The 17,699-nt window shown below is 44.5% G+C and overlaps 1 protein-coding gene across 1 annotated transcript in view; it reads right to left on the bottom strand.

Moving 5' to 3' along the window:
- The window catches only part of SNRNP200 (small nuclear ribonucleoprotein U5 subunit 200), a 37,677-nt gene that overhangs the window by 10,563 nt on the left and 9,415 nt on the right, over positions 1-17,699 (bottom strand). Inside the window, exons 14-32 of the mRNA XM_075601876.1 lie at positions 17,489-17,659; positions 17,128-17,321; positions 16,644-16,767; positions 15,128-15,277; positions 14,922-15,032; positions 14,639-14,770; positions 14,089-14,277; positions 13,319-13,516; positions 13,034-13,186; positions 11,197-11,277; positions 11,013-11,096; positions 9,896-10,002; positions 9,694-9,812; positions 9,108-9,262; positions 8,117-8,306; positions 6,455-6,628; positions 5,319-5,479; positions 2,186-2,413; positions 680-871 (exon numbers count right to left, since the gene is read on the bottom strand). Coding sequence (XP_075457991.1) covers positions 680-871; positions 2,186-2,413; positions 5,319-5,479; positions 6,455-6,628; positions 8,117-8,306; positions 9,108-9,262; positions 9,694-9,812; positions 9,896-10,002; positions 11,013-11,096; positions 11,197-11,277; positions 13,034-13,186; positions 13,319-13,516; positions 14,089-14,277; positions 14,639-14,770; positions 14,922-15,032; positions 15,128-15,277; positions 16,644-16,767; positions 17,128-17,321; positions 17,489-17,659 — 2,913 coding nt within the window. The remainder of the gene's footprint in view (positions 1-679; positions 872-2,185; positions 2,414-5,318; positions 5,480-6,454; positions 6,629-8,116; positions 8,307-9,107; positions 9,263-9,693; positions 9,813-9,895; positions 10,003-11,012; positions 11,097-11,196; positions 11,278-13,033; positions 13,187-13,318; positions 13,517-14,088; positions 14,278-14,638; positions 14,771-14,921; positions 15,033-15,127; positions 15,278-16,643; positions 16,768-17,127; positions 17,322-17,488; positions 17,660-17,699) is intronic.

Below are 17,699 nucleotides of genomic sequence, written 5' to 3'. Positions count from 1 at the left end.
GCATGTGGAAACTGTACTTTGTATTCTGAAAGACACGGTTTATCTTTGTGACATGTATAAGCACTGCATCTATTATCCTATCCCTCTTGATCATCCCATATTACATATGCAAATACAACCACTGAAAGCGGTAACAAGAGTAATAATGCTAGTAAATAAACTAAATAAATAACAGAGCTAGGGAGTACTGAACTAAAATAATTAGTTGTAACACAAATGCTCTACAAAAAGCAAAGAAAATAAAAATAAACAGGATTTAAAAAACTAAAAATTAAATAAGGCGCAGAAAAACAGAGAAATGATATTATAAAGCAGTGTTTTTTCTTTGGAACCATGGTGTTTTCCAAGATGTGGTTATGTTGGACACATTGTCCTTCAAGATTAAAAAAAAATTGCATATGTGCCACATTCTTTCCTTTTAGAATTCGAAAGGGTTATTAAACGTTCTATTATAATAAGAATTAGATATAATACAGAACAATATTTAAGAAAATTAAAGCCTTAACAAAACACAAGTTATGATATTTTTTTTAAAGGCTTCCACAGTCCCTGTATATTTATGAAGAGTTGAAAACCGCTGTTATAAGGGAATCAAATGATGTGAAGTTCTTAAGAATTCATAGCGTGGAGGCATTGATGCGGCTTCCACTCAGTCAGGCCCAGCTGTTCCTGTCCTTACCTGTATGTGCAGCTCCAGGGGGACAGGCCTCACGTTGGGGTGGAAGTTGAACGTTGATGTGGTGCTACAGCCCAGCCAGTGAGCCACGTCTTTGGCGTTGGAGAGAGAAGAGCTCAGGGCAACGATGCGTATTGGCCTCTCGATCTGAGAGGAGATGTAACGCATCCTGGAGCAGATGACCTCCAGCACTGGCTGCAGGGACACAAGAGCATAAGCGTATGTGACAGAGGAAGTCTCCCCCTTCTCAGGACATATAAATTAAAGACCCACTTCTCAACACCAATTGTAAAAATCCCAAAAACTGTACCCATGGTGTTACATGCAACTTGTTTCATGGTTTAGGGCAGATCTCGTCAGCTAGTGAACCAGATCAGAACAAAATATACAAGTAGAAGGGCAACAACAGTATTTTTATGTAATTATAGGTGTATTTAAAGATTTGTAACATGCTTAAGTATTTGTAACCTTATAAATGGTTTAAAATAAATATATTTACATCCCTTTGGCCAACAAATGTTTTATGGGGTAATTCTATAAACACCAAAATGAAAATTCCTAGACTTCAATATGGATTTTCGGCTAAAAACTGCTTTGACAGCCTCTTCTCCCCATATGGAATAAAGCCATTAATGTGAAAATGTTTATTTAGCTGCTCGAGTAACTACAAATGTAATTAACAGCAGCAGACTGTTTAAGGCCCATTCCAAAAGTCCTTCATGAGCCAGATTTTACTCAAGAGCACTGGGTTTAGGGTACTTGAATGTTCAAATTTAAGCCCCAAAATAATGTGACTCAATCATATAGAATATTACACATACCAGTATCTTTGTGCGATACTACAGAGACGGTTAAGACTTCTGTAATAAATTTAATGTTGCATAAGGCAGAAAATGCGGCTATTTTAGAAGGCAAAGCAAAACATTATGTAAAACTCTTTCCAATTTAAAACTGCTGGAAAATGTGACTAAATAGATATTCATCATTTGCTGGTCTGGGGCCCGAGAGGGGAGTGTCCTCTAATAAACAGTGTATGAAATGTTGTGACTGTAATTTCATCTAGTAATAAGGCCCTGGAATCTATCTTCTGGAACCCGAAGGCTCAGGGAGATAAAGTAACTTGCCCAAGATCACAAGGAGAGCCAACACTGGGATTTGAACCAGGTTTGCCCACTTCAAAGGCTGTGACAAGACTAGAGCAACGTCTTCTCATAGGGATATAAAGTAGCCGGGCTGAAGGAATAGAGCAGAGGTTATGTCCCTGCCATTGAAGTAGCTAAATCCCAATTTGAATCCCAGTGTCCGCTCGACTTGTGACCTTGGGCAAGTTACTTGATCTCAGGCACCAAAATTAAAATGTAAGCCCTACAGGACAAGACTCATTATGACTTCAAGTTCTACCGACAGCGCTGTGTAAACGGTCAGTGCTTTATAAGAAAACATGTTATGATATAACAGAGTAGAGGTCGAGGCTGGGATTGAACCTTCAGCCTTGCCAGGTGCACTCACCCCATTGGCCCCACCGATGAGGTGAGTCTCGTCCACGATGAACAGGCTGACATTCTGCACGTTCTTGCGCTGCTTCCAGCGGCGGGACAGGATATCCCACTTCTCCGGGGTGCTGATGATGATGTTGCCTTTCCCTAGCAGCTTGAGGTCTGTGCTGGTCTCTCCAGTCAGCAAGACGACCTTCTTATATAGCCTGTCCTGGAACTTCTCAAACCAGTCCATGAACACCTGGCACCGCAAAGAGGGGGAAATATCCACACGCACAAATTAGCAGAGACGCAGCTACACACACACACACTAATTAGCAAAGACCCAGCCACACTCATTAATAAGCACAGACCCAGCCACGCTCAGCTTATCCTTTGGTTGACTTTGGTCCTCGCTGGGATTGACACCAACATCTGAAAGTCCATATGTGAAGGACCAAAAAGTATTAGCTAACCACTCTGCAGGTTTTTTAAACCACACAGGGCTGTTTATAGAAACAATGTACTGCAGTGTTTCTTCCTGCACTGTTCATCTCATTTTATATTGCTTCAGGTTTTAATTGAATAAAAAAAAAAAAGGCTTCAAAGTTAAAACGTCATCAAATGCAGCTCAACGGTTACATAGATTCGCCTTGCAACTTGTCTCATGTTCGTCACGATATTTCAAATTTTAATGCTACTTTATATTCCTGAGGTAACACAACCCTTGTAAACAGGGAAGAAAAATAAATATATAGATAGATCTAGATATATACTTTGAGAACTCCGTCTTCAGGAATGATTGTAACAGAAAAGACGTGGTTATATGAGGTGCAAGTGCATTTTGAAGAGCAGTGCTGTGTTATGTTAATGAATATTAGCATAGATTTACATAAATGAATACAGAATGCAGATAGCTCTAGTTCATGGAAGCACTAAAAATGAGTAATCGGATATTGAATCTAAGCCAGGGTTTGTACTAGCTTGAAAAAACGAGCTGGGTAGGGAGTACCCTGCACTCGAATGGACACAAATGTGGAGCAATGCCAGCTCCTCCTCGATATCAACGAATATTTTAGAAAATGCATATAAGATAATATATAGTTGGTATTATACACCACAAAAACTGAAAGAATGCTATCCAGTAACTTCTAATAAGATCTGTAGAGATTGTAAGGAGATGGAAACAATGCTTCATAATTGGTGGGAGTGTAAGAAAATAAAGCGGTTTTGGGATAGGATATTGGAGCAGATTTTCAACATTACCAAGATAAGAATTCCAAAAGATCTGAGTATTATATTGTTAAACAGAGAAAGGGTCAAAGGGCACAGAATTAGGAAATCTCTATTAATACACATGCTAAATGCAGCATGATGTGCTATCGCTGCCAATTGGAAAATGCTGGAGGCACTCACTATAGCAGGGGCGCGCAAACATCTTTAGCTGCGGCCCCCCTGCACAGCAGCCGCAGCGTTCGTGCCCCCTCTCCAAGGACTCGGCATCAAATGACATCGCGGGTCATTTGACGCCAGTTTCCATTGAGATGTATCACATGACCCCGTGGCGTCATTTGACACCGCGCTGCCAAAGACCCGGCAGAGAGCATGCAATTTAAATGCCGTGGGAAAGAGCGTGGGGCCTCTGTAACTCTGTATGGGAGGTTATGAAGATGGAACTACTATCATATATTACCACTGACGAGGTCAAAATTTGAACTCCTCTGGTTGCCATGGTCAGAGTTCACTTGTAATAAAACACTGTGAAGAGTTGAAAGAGAAAGCATCTGCCATAGTAGGAATAAGGATAATTTGGACTAATAATTGTGGGTTTGACTAGTTTCTATTTTACTTTTTAATTGTAATTTGTTTAAGTTATGTCAGGTTGTTTTTTTGTGATTGTATTACTAATTTTGTCAGCTAATGTGTTATTCTATATTCTGTATTCTACTATATAACTTTATATGTTATATTATACAATTTATTGCCTAGCGCAATGTTACGATTGATGAGGAAGCGACACCGAGTTTTGTAGCGTCGTGCCTTATATTGTTCTGAGACTAGGATAACATTAGGTCTGAGTATTGCTAGATATAGAATGCAGAGTGTAAAACTGTGGATGTTTTTTGTTTTTGAGTTGTACAGTATTGTTCATGTTAATTTTTATAAATATGTGAATTACAAATAAAGAATTGACAAAATGAGTAATCGGATAATATGAAGGTGTGAATGCGTGTGGAAGGGGGAGGAGGTGGTTTTAGGTATATGTAGCTTTCCTGGAAAAACGTTTTAAATAAAAGGAATGGGGGGAGCTAGGGACAAAAAAAAAAAAAAAGCTTGATTACTGCAGGCACCAAAGGAACATTTTCAACTCTTGCAACTTCTGAAGAGGGGAAGGGAGTATGGGCGAGATGTGAATATCGCAAAAGGTATAAGTAAAGTGAATGTTGGGAGAATAAATAAGTAACTGCAGGAACGGAGCCTGTGCATTTAAGTGGGAGAGTAGCAGATTCCAGGGGGAAAAGATGTGAAGACAATTTACAGAAATAGTGGATGCATGGAACAGCTCTCCAAAAGCAAATACAGTACTCAGAACAGACATGGGAGGAGGAAATACTCTATTCATACCCTCTATCTACTCCTAGGGATCTGTCCTAATCCTGAACCCAGACAAACACACCTGCTCCCAACCACGCCTCCCTGCCATCTCTTCCCCTGCAAATGGTGTTAACCTTCTGATTTAATACTTACTAACTTACCTTGCCTTAAAACTCACCCCACAAATCAAGCATCCCAATAGCCTGCACTCATGGCTATTGTCCCACAGTCACTCCTACCACCCATTAGGGCCAAGCACTGCCATCTACAGCCCTTATTCCCTCACCTGCTGTCTGTGTCTCACATCATACCACTTAGATGGTAACCTCTTCGGGGCAGGGATTTCCTTTCCCATTGTCTGATTTTGCAGCGCTTATTGTATTATTATAATTCCCTGTATTGTATTCTTTGGGAAGCACTGAGAACACTTTTGGCTCTATATAAATAAAGATATACATACATACAGGAGGTAATACAGGATGCAGATGGTAGATTCTTGCTAGGTCTATGATGGCAAATAGGGAAAATGTACAGACAGCACTTGCTGTGTTTCTACGTTGTAGAGACTGTACCTGCTCCGCTAGCGCCTCCATGGGAGTGATATACACACAGCGCCCCTCAGAGTTCTGCAGCAGCATCCTCAGGATGGCAAACTCCGCGCAGATGGTCTTCCCACTTCCGGTGGGAGCTCCCACGAACACGTTATCATCGCTGTTATACACCGTGTTGAAGACTGAAGTGACAGAGCGAGAGTGCAGGTTTAGGCAAAAATCCTGCCTAGCAGCTTTTATCTGTACAGAATTTGATGCTAGGCTTCCCTCAGAGCTGAACCGCGTGTATGCTAGCTCCAGAAAATCCCTGTTTCCCAAGATATTTATACTAGTATGCAAGTCTCCTTCTCCCTCCTAGGCGATTCAAAAATGTATGCCAAACTGCGGCCCAATAGGAAGCTGCAATGGATGATGTTGAAGCTTCCTATTGTATAGTCGCGGGCAACAGCTTTGAAAATTGTGGAAATGCCCCGAAAAACAAAGTATTTAGGGAACCAGGGGAGGGAGGGGGAAATTAAGGGAGCAAACAGCATGGTTCAGCTCTGGGAGACCCCCAGTCCGAATACTGTGAGAAAATGAATTTAAATTCTGCACAGGATTTTGCATTAACTGGCATCAGAATACAAAGTGAATCGCATGCATGAGACACCCTGTTACTACACAACAGAAAGTTCTCATACATTCTAATAAACCTAGTGAGAAGGCAGAACCACAAGTCATCTACTTGCAGCCAATGTAAATCATCTGAGCTTGTGTAACAATAACCAGATATTAGACTGTAAGCTCTGTGGGGCAAGGTCTTACAGTGGCTTAACATTCTGTGTACAAGATACCATACACTGCCCTTGCTGTATTGGGAAACGGATTAATACACAAGTTTGCAGGTTGAATAACTGCCTAGGTCACTTACACTTAACTTGGGCAAATCTCCAGTACTTAAATCGGAGGTGCATATATCTCTCAAAATGCCTGCAAGAGGAAAGCAATGATTTATTTGTCCCTTTGGTAGCAAATGGGTTAATAAATCAAACCAACATTACTCTAGCACATGGTGAATTTATAGTATATGTGGAGTATATAAAAGTCAACATGAAGATCCTATGGAGTGAAGCAGAAGTGGCTGCAGTCAGATAGCTCTGCAGGACGGATCCTCTCACCTTGGGTCTGGATGGGGTTGAAGAAGGGGAACTTGTCTTGGTACAGGCTCTCGAAGGAGCTGTTCCTGAGGGCGGAGACGGGCAGGGGCTGCAGGTCCAGCAGCTCCGTAGGAGGTGGGTACTTCTCAGGCAGGATCAGGTGGCGGAAGGAAACGGGCAGCTGAGTCTCGCAGGCTGCAAAACAAACACATGAAATAACACTACTGTGCATTTTAATTTCTTCATTTCCAATACCCCCTTCAGTGCAACAGGGACCAGCATAGGATTGTAAAAGGTGGTCACTTATTGGGGGCTTTTTGCGGTTATCAGGACGTGACATTAATGGCCCATATGACAATCCAAGAATATCATGTTTTTTGGTTTTTTTTGCTAGAGGAGACCATGGACTGGTGACCGCAATCTGAGTCATTGGATGCCGGGTCAAACGCCCATGTAGCGGGAACAACTTCAGTGTACTGGCTCCTTCAAGTCTCAATGCCCTTTAATCCTTTGAGTGCCAGAGAGGTCGTAGCACCAGAGTGCCACGGCTCATCCGGTACTCGCGGTCACGTGACCACTTCCTATGACGGGGGAAATCCTCCTTCCGTTCCTCTCCATAGTAAATTGGGTGCTGTGCACAGGACGCGATCTCCCCTAGTAAAATGAGCAGGGTTTTTTTCTAATGACGTAGCTACTACATCATGGGGTGCCAGAGACGGTAACTTGACGCCCATGTCCCAGGTCACCCAAAGGGTTAAAGCATTTCACTTATTTACAGTGTGTGAAAAATGTTTATCTGTGAATTATGACTGCCTCATAATTACTTTACAAAAAATATATAAAAAGCAAACAATTTAGCTTGAGGACTGACCGTCTGATAACCAAGAGACATTAGATCAAGATTGATAAAACCCCAAAGTTTTTAACAAATATGGAACTATTACAAGCTGAACAAAATTTGAAATCGGTTGCAGTTTCAATGTTCTGTTGAACCGTACTGGTAACGGAGAACTGTAGATTAGTTGTAGGATGCGAGAACTTTTTTGGGGAATAACAGGGTTCTTCATAGATTAAATTATAGCGTACAGAGTTTTCCCAAACACATAGGTTTCTTCTTCAAGTGTACCTACAAGGTTCGGAAATCTCTGTACATGTGAAGAGGAGACCTGTGAGGTTTAGATTGATCTGTACACTGTAATTACACCTAATAAGCAATCTAATGTTGGTCCTTTAAAAGAGACCATAACCTAATCTGGCAGAATACTTACATTATATACACAAAAAAAGGATGCCCACAGCTACTTCCAATGTGACAAAAATACACAGTGCAATACCTATATATTCTCATGAAAAATGGTTAAACTAAATGACCCTTTTTCAAGAGAATATAGGTATTGCAGTGTATTTTTGTCACATTGGAAGTAGCTTTGGGCATCTTTGTTTGTTTTTTGTTGTGTACATTTAGCCATGCCCACCAGCACTCCTTTTGACACATACATATATTATGTGGTAATGTTTGGGGGTTCTCAGAGCTTGCCGAGTATCTGTGAGAATACTTAGATTTGCTTGATTTCATAGCATGTAACCTAATAAACATGTCACTCCACATCGTGCAGAATGCCCCTTTCACTGCACTTGGGATCATGGTTTTGGACAGTGTCACACAGGGACAAGGACACTCACAGAGCCAGCGATCGGACACCACACGGATGAAGTACTGAGGAGGCAGCGGCTCGAAGACCGGAACGAAGAAAGTGACGAGATGCTCGTCTTGGGCATATTTAGCTTTGAGTAGGAAATACTCGTGGTGCAGGATGACTTCACTATCCACATCTTCCACCAAGATCCAGAAGGCTTCTGAGGAGCCATGAACCTGAGGGGGAGAGCAGATTAATAACCGTTAGCCCGGGTATTTAGAGACTTTACATATATCAATCCAGCCCCCTCTGGGCTGGAATCCTGAAAGCACATTAATGGTGCTACCCATTTAAAGTTATAATGTGAAATTGTATCAGAGCACCACCATTCAATTCCAAAGTGCAAACACTCCAGCAGCCACCCCTAGGGTGGAATGCTGAGAGCACTTATTAAAAAGGCGCACTCACACAACCAAGCCAAAAAAAACAAAATCTATTTTCTTTTACCCTCAGATCGCTAATAAAATTGTCGCTTTAAAAATAAACAATAATACTAATAATAGGGAGACTGTGGGCATCCTCTTGCCTCTCACAAAAGGGAGCAGCCAGAGGAAATCAAACCCTCAGCTTATTTTTTCAAACCAACTTTGAAAAGAGGCTGAATCCCATTGATTTCCGCTCCAGGGACCACCTGCTTCCGGAGATACAGACCTCCGTATATATAGGGTGCTGGTAGCCACTCCACTCGGCTAACAGGGTTCATGTAATTGGCCCTGTGGGCCATTAAGAAGCCGTGATGTCATCCGGTTCGGCTGGAGCTTTAAACTTTAAACCCTGCTAGCTCAGCCAGAGGGGCTACTGGCACACCAGGTCCGTATTTCTGGAAGCAGGGGGTCCCTGCATGAATTACTCCTTTACATAATAATTTATAAATACTGTAAGTGTGAGATGATCCTAGGAGCAACTGATCCCTTAAAAAACGGTCACTGCCATTTGTACACCCTTTAAGATGCCCTCTATTTATATCAATCACTCACCTTCTCGTCCCACTGGAAGTCTGGGGTGACTGTGAGCTCCACCTTTAGGGTGGAGCGGGTGATGGGCTGCAAGTGCACAGCCAGGTCCAATTTGGGAAACAGGTGCACATACTTGTGGATTGTCTTCCCCATCTTTGGCATGCGGATCAGCTCACCTGTGAAGGAAACGGGACGATGAGAGGAGAAAGAGCGATAGAGCAATAAAGAGCGAGGGGAGAGAGAACAGACAAAGGGAAGTGTGACAGGAAGAAAAATAGGAATAAAGGAAAGAGAAGAAAAAGAAAAAAGGGAGATGGAAAGAAGGAAGGGAACGTGTGTGAGGGCGGGGGTAAAAAGTGAAGGGATAGAGGAAAATATAAGGGGGAGGGGAGAGATCAACAGAGATGTAAAGGACAGAACAGAGATAGAGGTAAGAAGTGCAGGGGGAAAGAGACCAGAGGAAAATAGTAAACATATGCAGAAATAAAGACATAGAAAAAGAGACAGAGCAAGATGGACAGAGACAAGTAATTGAACAGTCACGCAGAATGTAAGATCGAGACACAATCCTCGCATACTACAAGCCAGAAAGAACAGGTCTATTCACCTATCTCATTATGGTTCAAGTCGTACAAACGCTCAAATGGAAAGTTCTTCTTCTCTATCTTCTTCACCACTTCCTCCGGCAGCTTCTTGAACTGACGCAGGGGACACATGGACTGCCACCTGTAACGAGGGATCAGAGATCAGCCTCTGCGCCAGAGAAAGGAGCGGATGAACCCACAGAGAACGTACAAGGCGGCTCTTACATTCGCTTGTCTATCATTTTGCAGAGGTTCAAGGTCTTGTCGGTGAGCTGCGCCCATCCTCGGTTCAGGACAATCTCAAATATCGCTCGCATCAGCCGCCCCGCGGACTGAGGAAAGAAAATAAAGAGCTGCAATGGGGCAGCTAGATGCTGCTAATAAAAGGAGTTACCTCCTTTGCTGCCGAGCACTGCAAAGTAAAGGGTATCCACTCATTTGACCATCTTTTGGTTGACGTAGTCACTTGAGGAAGTATTTCACACAAGACAATTGCTCGAAACTGTGTAAGCTTTTGATCACTTAAAAATGTACAAGCGCAGTCGGACTGTACCTGAATAAAAACAACTCTACATTTATTAAACATTGGGGCAAAGACTTTATTTTACAAAGGTTTAAACAATACTTAAGCTATAAAGAATAAATGGTGACCTACGGAATGGGACCGTTGGCCGCGACCAAAATAGCCACCGCCACGCCGCCGCTAGTGGCTGCAGGTCACCTTGCTATCACCACCATCTGCATGTCCTCAGCGCCTCTCCAAGCCGCAGGGCACCTCTGCCGCGGAGGACACTCAGCATGATCGACAGCAGCCATGAAGCCATGGGAAATTAAAAAAAAAAAAAAATATGTGTCCTGGATGCTGGCAACCGCGCTGAGTGTCGTGCGCGTCGGACGTGCCCTACGGCTGGGAGGAGGACATGCTGCAGCAGAGGTGCCTGGCTGGGAGAAGCGCTGATGGCAGTGGCAGCGACTCACCTGTAGGCAGTAGTTATGGCGAAGATTTGGTCGCGGCCAAACGCCCTGGACTGGGTGACATATGTCTATAAGAGGATCATTTTTCGTCAAAAACAAAGTGGCATTTTAAGTTTATGACGAAAAAAAAAGTTAAAGGTGGGTCAAAGAAGAATATTGTATATTTTAATCTACTATTGGACTGTATGGTGGTGTAATTTTGTAAACCTAATCTATTATGTTACGGTTCCCACAGTGCATCAACATCTTGGATGAATCACATTTATTATCATATCAGTTCGAGTGCAGCCCCTTTCCTACCAACCTCCCTTCTCCTACGTCCACCCACTCAACATCTCCCCCTTGTTCAAGTCCCTGGTTACTGTACCTGGGTGACATAAACCATGTCTGCCATCAAAGCGAACCCTTCAAGCTTCAGCTGGGATATGAAGGCCTGCAGCAGGACATTGATCTGCAGAGAGAGGGGACAGTGAGCTGCTGGCACTCTGGGTGAGAGGGTGGTGGTAGGTTTCCAGTCCCAAATCAGGAGATACTGAGGGAGAGGATCTCACCTTCGCACTCGGCTCTTCGATACTCTCCTTCACTGGGATGGGAACCCTCTCCAGCAGCTTCTGCAGCTCCAACTTCTCCTCCTATCAAGGAGATAACAAGGAATAAGGCCACTCTTCAAATCAACATAAGATTGTAAACTCTCCGGAGCAGGGACTCCTTTCCCCATCATGTGCTCTTATATTTCATGCATTTATTGTAATAATAATAAAAAAGCTGTGTGTGCTGTGCACGCGCATAGTAAGTGAAACTTCTTTGACTTTTGTCACAGAAATTGTATTGGTGATGTTTTAATTAAAAATCAAAATACAATCTCAATGAGAAAACGCAAATAAATTTGACTTAGAATGCGCGTGCTCGGCACACATCCCCTATATTAGCTATTTGCACTAAGTGTGAATTCCTCGTGGCACAGAGTGCGCGCGTGGCACAGAGTGCGCGCGTGGCACAGAGTGCGCGCGTCTGTGCCTGTGACTGAGTGTGTGTGTGTGTGTGTGTGTGTGTGACTGTGAGTGTTATAACCGGCAGCCTGTCTCCTCTCCTGTGTGTGTCTGGTTATCTCTGTGAGCCTCAGTCCCTCTCCTGGTTACCTCTCTGTGAGTCACACGGTGACAGCCTCCCCGCTGGCTGTGTGCTCACTAACCTGTTGCTCTCACACTCTTCCTATCCAGGACTCCAGCACATCTAGTCTCCCCTCCTCCTCCTGTATTACACTAAGCAGCACCCCTAGTTTGCCCACTGCCGTCTCTCAGCTCCTTCCTCCCCACCTCTCCGTTTCTTCCCCCCACCTCTCCGTTTCTTCCCCCCACCTCAACGTTTCTTCCCCCCACCTCAACGTTTCTTCCTCTCTTCCGGGATCTCCAGCTTTGTCTGGACTGGGGAGGGGAGGAGCCGGGGACCAGAGGAGCCAGGGAGGGGTGAAGAGGCCGGTACTGAGCCGCCCGAACGTCCTGCTCCTCTCACCAACGGCTCCGCTGCCAGCCGCTTCTGCACATGTGCAGAAGTCCGTTAGCGTCACCATTAGTAGTGCGCATGTGCGGCATGGCAGCGGACGTGTGGGGGGAATGGCAGCCGTTAGGAGCGGCGCCGGTGGCGATACCCGCATATGTAATCGCCCGTGTGGGGGGAGCAGCGCCTGTTTGGAGCGGCGCCGGCGGCTATCGCCGCCGCCACCGCATGTGACACCAGACGTGTGGCGGCTATTGCCGCCGCATGTCAGCAGCCGGGGGTGTGTGGGCAATTAGGAGCGGCGCCGGCGGCTATCGCCGCCGCATGTGACAGGGGACGTGTGAGCGGAGCGGCGTCCATTATGTGACGTCACTTCCATTTCACATTTCGCCCCCATCTATCCAGTTTTGTTCTATCAGGACTAGGTGCCACGAAAGAAGTTTCACTTTAATAATAATAATAATAATAATAATGTCTATTTCGTGAAGAGCTTCATACCGCAATTCAGATTTTCACACGTCTAGCTACAAATCCCATCTTATTAAAGAAAGTTTTAGGATTTAAGCGTTTTACCCATTAACATTTTTCTAATCTTTCTGATTCAATTCATTTTCACTACCCTCAGCCAAGGGTCCTGACACTAACCCAGAATGAGAACATATACAATAAAAAAAAACCTTGACTGCAAGCCCTATCATGATTTCTCTCCCCCCATCGGAGGTTGCTGTGCAGACAACAGCACCTGATAACCTGTTTCCGAGATTTCCCCCCAAAGGCAGTTGCATCAATGCAACCAGATTTGAATTGCACTTTGCAACTGAAGGTGGTATTTAAAGAGACATTTTTTTTCTCGACATGCAGGTTCCCAAATCGCCATTCACTGCCGCCCACCTCTCTAACTGTGATGTTCTTAAACTCTGAGGAGAGCGAGAAGACGCGGAACAGCTCGATCTCGCTGAGTGTTGGCTTCAGCAGCTGGTTGTAAGTCTGCACGGACTCGTTGGTGATGTAGTAGTGGCTGGCGATACGACCCAACTCCGTCACCTGGAGAAAATAATAATATATATCTGAATGGAAAATGTCCCAACTTGGGATAAGGTACAAGTTAAATCTACTGCCATGCGACACCCAGGCACACTGCTGGCTCCACAGCTCCCTACTTCTCTCCATCTGTACCTGGAAGTTCCCGGTCTTCTTGTCGTATTTCAGCAGGTTGTTCTTGTCCAGCATTAGCGCAGCTGTGTGAATCAGGTCTAGGCGCCGCTGCTCCAGCAGGGGGTCGGATTTGAGGTCGTCGTGAGAGATGCCGTAAAGGGTAGGTGAGCGCAGCATGCGGATGTACAGGTAGGTGTAGCCCAGCCAGTTGACAGCATCCTAAAGCACAGGACAGGCAGAGGATATAAGTCAACCCCCCTCTCGTGAAATATGGGAGAGTGATTTTGCTCTCCGGAATATAATGTGCAATTCTCCACCAATCACACAAGGGAGGACATGGACCTATTACCCACAGGAAACATTATGTATGTAAACATGACAACATACAACTGTACAAACTGAAATGTTGGAACTCGCGACACTGCTCCTCCAGATAACACAACATATCCTGTTGTAATTCAGAATATACATTGTGTAGAATCCAGTAGTAATGTTGGTACTGCAATGCAATGCAGCTTGTAATGCTTATGGTTTAAGGGCAAATATTCAGAGCCAACATACTGCATATTAGTACCGTCCCTCATTCAACCATTCTGCTCTCTCCGTTATACCTGTGTCCAGCTCTCTTTTTCTAGTTCCTCCCCTTTTATGGAGCCTGTTATACACTCTGCTTCCTCTATTCTTGTTTTTCCCTCTCCCTCCAATATGCACTTGTTTCGCCATCCTTCCTGTGCTCTCCACCTCCTTGCCCATGCTGTCCCCCGCTACAGATGGGTTAGTAAGCTGGATACCTTTGCGGTCTGCACGTTTCCCAGCACCACCTCTGCGTTCAGCATGTCCGGGAGCTTCGCCACCACCTGGCTCTCTATGGGCAACTGCTGGTTCAGCAGGGACAAGTAATACTGCAGCTCCCCATGAGACGTGATGAGGATCCCCTCGCCCTTTGTGTCGTACTGCGGACGACCGGCTCTTCCCAACATCTGATGGGAGGCAAACAAGGGCCATGAACACATCGCAGCAAAACTACACATTTATACAGGACAATGTCCATGAATCCCACAAGAGAATAATTGGAGTAAAAAGTCAACCCACACCTTTTTTACTTCGAATACCACTTCTTTTTAATGACCCAGTTTCACGATCACTACATAGAAAATGTATTAAATAAGATTCTTCTACTTTCCAGTTTTAAGAGCATTAGTACAGACTTGTAATATGAGGAGCAAAAGGTATTACTACAATGTATACAAGATCTGATCCATCTTGAAATTGGCTAGTCAATGTACTTTAAGACCTAGGCAGAGGTTCAATGGCGGTCACCGAGCACATATTATTCCTTACCTGCAGGATATCCAGAGCGCCGAGCTCAGTCCAGCGGCCTTTCTCCGGGCTGTATACCTGTGTCCCTTTGATGATGACCGTGTGAGCCGGGAGATTTACACCCCAGGCCAGTGTCGCTGTGGAGACCAGAACCTACAACCAAATAATATAAACAATGGTAATTCTCTGCATGTGACTCGTCCATATCTACAGCACAACGACCACTACAGTCTGCTCACTTGGACCCCACCGCTACTAGATGGGCTTGGGATTAGTGCCTCAAACTCACTGGCTATGTGCTCACCTGAATGTGTTTGTCAGCAAACAGATCTTCAACCAGAGTCCTGTCCACACGACTCATCCCAGCGTGGTGAATGGCGAAACTGTACGGCAAGAGATCCTTCAGCTCCAGGTTCTAAAGAACGAGCCTTTCGTTACACCACAGAGCATAGAAATGAGTGACAACATGACTTTACGGCGGTATAGCTCCCATTTATGTGGACGCCTTACCTTGCACTGCTCTGCCTCTGTACGCAGCACCTCCGTGGAAGCAGAACCCTCACGCAAAAACAGACCCAGTGTGTCCTTTTCCAGGCACATGTCTCTGATGGCACGGGACGTCTTCCCAGTTTCCTTCCTCGAGTGAACAAACACCAGCACCTTGAGAAAGGGAGTACAGGAAGCCTTCAGCAACCAACCATATCTGTTACAGGTAACAGGACACCACGGTAGAGGATTAGAACTTGTATTTAAATAGTGCTCTTTCCTTTCGGGCAACAAGCAGAGGGCAAAGGAACATTGCTACCACGGATAATTAGAGAGTTCACTGTGCACTGTGTCTTTCTGTTGATTTTCTTGCAGTGAAGATGAAACATGAAGATAAATAATTATCAAGTGTGTAAATGTGTGTTAATGCTGTAGCATATTTGCCCCCATTTAATAATCAGACTTCTGCCATAGGACACCTTCCAACACTGGAAGATACCTTACTGGCCACCGATTTGAAAGGAATGTATGACCAGAAGGTGTTATCACAGACAAAGCAAATTGGGGAATATTGCACACATAAACACAAATCAAAAAATGGATACAACTACCGGAGCTCCCTGTCCAGGGATATCTGTGTGGTATTCCAAATCAATATGGATAAATAGAAGCAGGGCACTACAGATTTAGATAGTGAATTTATTGGCCCTCATTCATAAAAAAGGGTTGTTGAGGCTGAAACGTCGCATTATTGGCAATAAATTAACTACGGTGTATGTAAATCCGTAGTGCCCTGCTTCTTCTATTTATCTATCTTATCACAGACAACTGCTTTGTAAATATGATCGACAATCTCTCACATACTAATCACCTATCAATACATACACAAACCACCACACTGGTGTTTTTGTTTGAAAAAAAGTGCCAGTAGACTTTGTTTTGTAGGAATTTCTAATATATGAGCACCTGGGCAAGTTACTGCCTGCTTAGCTGGAGTGCCTCTGCCACAGTATGCTATACACATTTATGCTTTGTCCCAGCATTTAGAAAAACACACGTATTAGATATAGAAAAGCAGCACTCATGTACTCAATGGGCAAACATGCTTGGGTGCACGGAATAGATATATATATGTACACAAATAAATATATAAATAAAAAAACAGAAATCTGACACAGGACCAATAGATCTACAAAAAAAGTTTTATTTAAACAGGATCAATGTTTCGGTCCTCTTGATCTAATGGTCCTGAGAGCGCATGATATAGATATATATATATATATTTTTTTTTACCTGCTGAAGCACAAGGCACCTAATATTTGTTCTGTTAGCCCTTATGAGCAATGTAAGATTTTCCAAGCATTTTAGTCATAAAACAGGTGGATGTGCACCGCATTGTTCTAGGAATCGCTCTGCCAACATCACAACTTTTTGTTTACTACCATATTTCAATTTGTATGGCAGTGAAGGAATCTCTCAGCTGATCCTTTCCTCCTATGCGTCTTCTAAACACTCCCCCTCTCCTCACAAACACACAAACCTGGTTCTTCCCGGCGTGCTCCATAATTTTCTCGTACACAATCTCGTTCATGATCTGGAAGCGCTTGATGGCTTTCTTCTCGGTGATTCCGACATATGTCTGCTCCAGAGGCACCGGTCGAAAGCTGGGAAGGACGGAGCAGAGTAAGAAAACATTCGCTATGAACTAAACCTAGTGGGGCAAGTGGAACCTTCCTCATGTCCTAAAAGGTCTAACAATGGTACATTCTGGCTGGTTAATCTCACAAGCATACTTTCTATACTGCAGAGTAACTGAAGGGTATCTCAATGGTAAGAACATTGCCTTAGAAGTGGGTGAATTTGGTTAAAAAATGTCAGCTCCTTGTGACCATGGGGAAGTCACTATCTTTCCTGTGCCTCAGGCACCAACATTATTAGATTATACGTTCTTAAGGGCAGGGACTCATTGTGCCTGAAAAACTATGTGCAGCGCTTTGCCTTCCAATGCACGGCTGATGTAGTACCTGTTGTCAAAATAGAAGAGTCCCTTGGCTGGGTCCACGCGCAGGAAGGTGGCCACATCCTCGTAATTGGGCAGAGTGGCGCTGAGACCCACCAGCCTCACGTCCTCCTGCGTCATCTCAATGTTACGGATGGCTCGGGCCACCAGCGACTCCAGCACAGGACCTCTGTCGTCGTGCAGAAGGTGGACTTCATCCTGATGGAGAGCAATATGGGGTCAAGGGGAGATCTCAAACCCACCACCCAACTAACCACCCAACAACCCAACCCCTTCACGATCAGAAAGGCTGCAACCCACTTAGCCCACTGGCTGCCAGAGGGATGTGTAAAGGCGAGGATTCCTCCCACAATTCGGGAACTCACCAGGATGAGCAGGCGCACCAGTTGAGTGTAAGTCCTCTCTCCTCCCTTGCGGGTGATGATATCCCACTTCTCCGGGGTGCAGACGATAATCTGAGTGGCATTGATCTCTTCCTTGCACAGCTGGTGATCGCCAGTCAGCTCTGCCACATTTATGCCATACGTGGACAAGCGCTGGGGACAGAGTATTTGGAGCGTGAGGGACAGAAGAACA

The sequence above is a fragment of the Ascaphus truei genome, chromosome 5 (assembly GCF_040206685.1).
Source record: "Ascaphus truei isolate aAscTru1 chromosome 5, aAscTru1.hap1, whole genome shotgun sequence".
NCBI lineage: Eukaryota > Metazoa > Chordata > Amphibia > Anura > Ascaphidae > Ascaphus > Ascaphus truei.
Note: the sequence above shows the minus strand (reverse complement) of the source record. Positions and strands in the feature narration are given on the sequence as shown.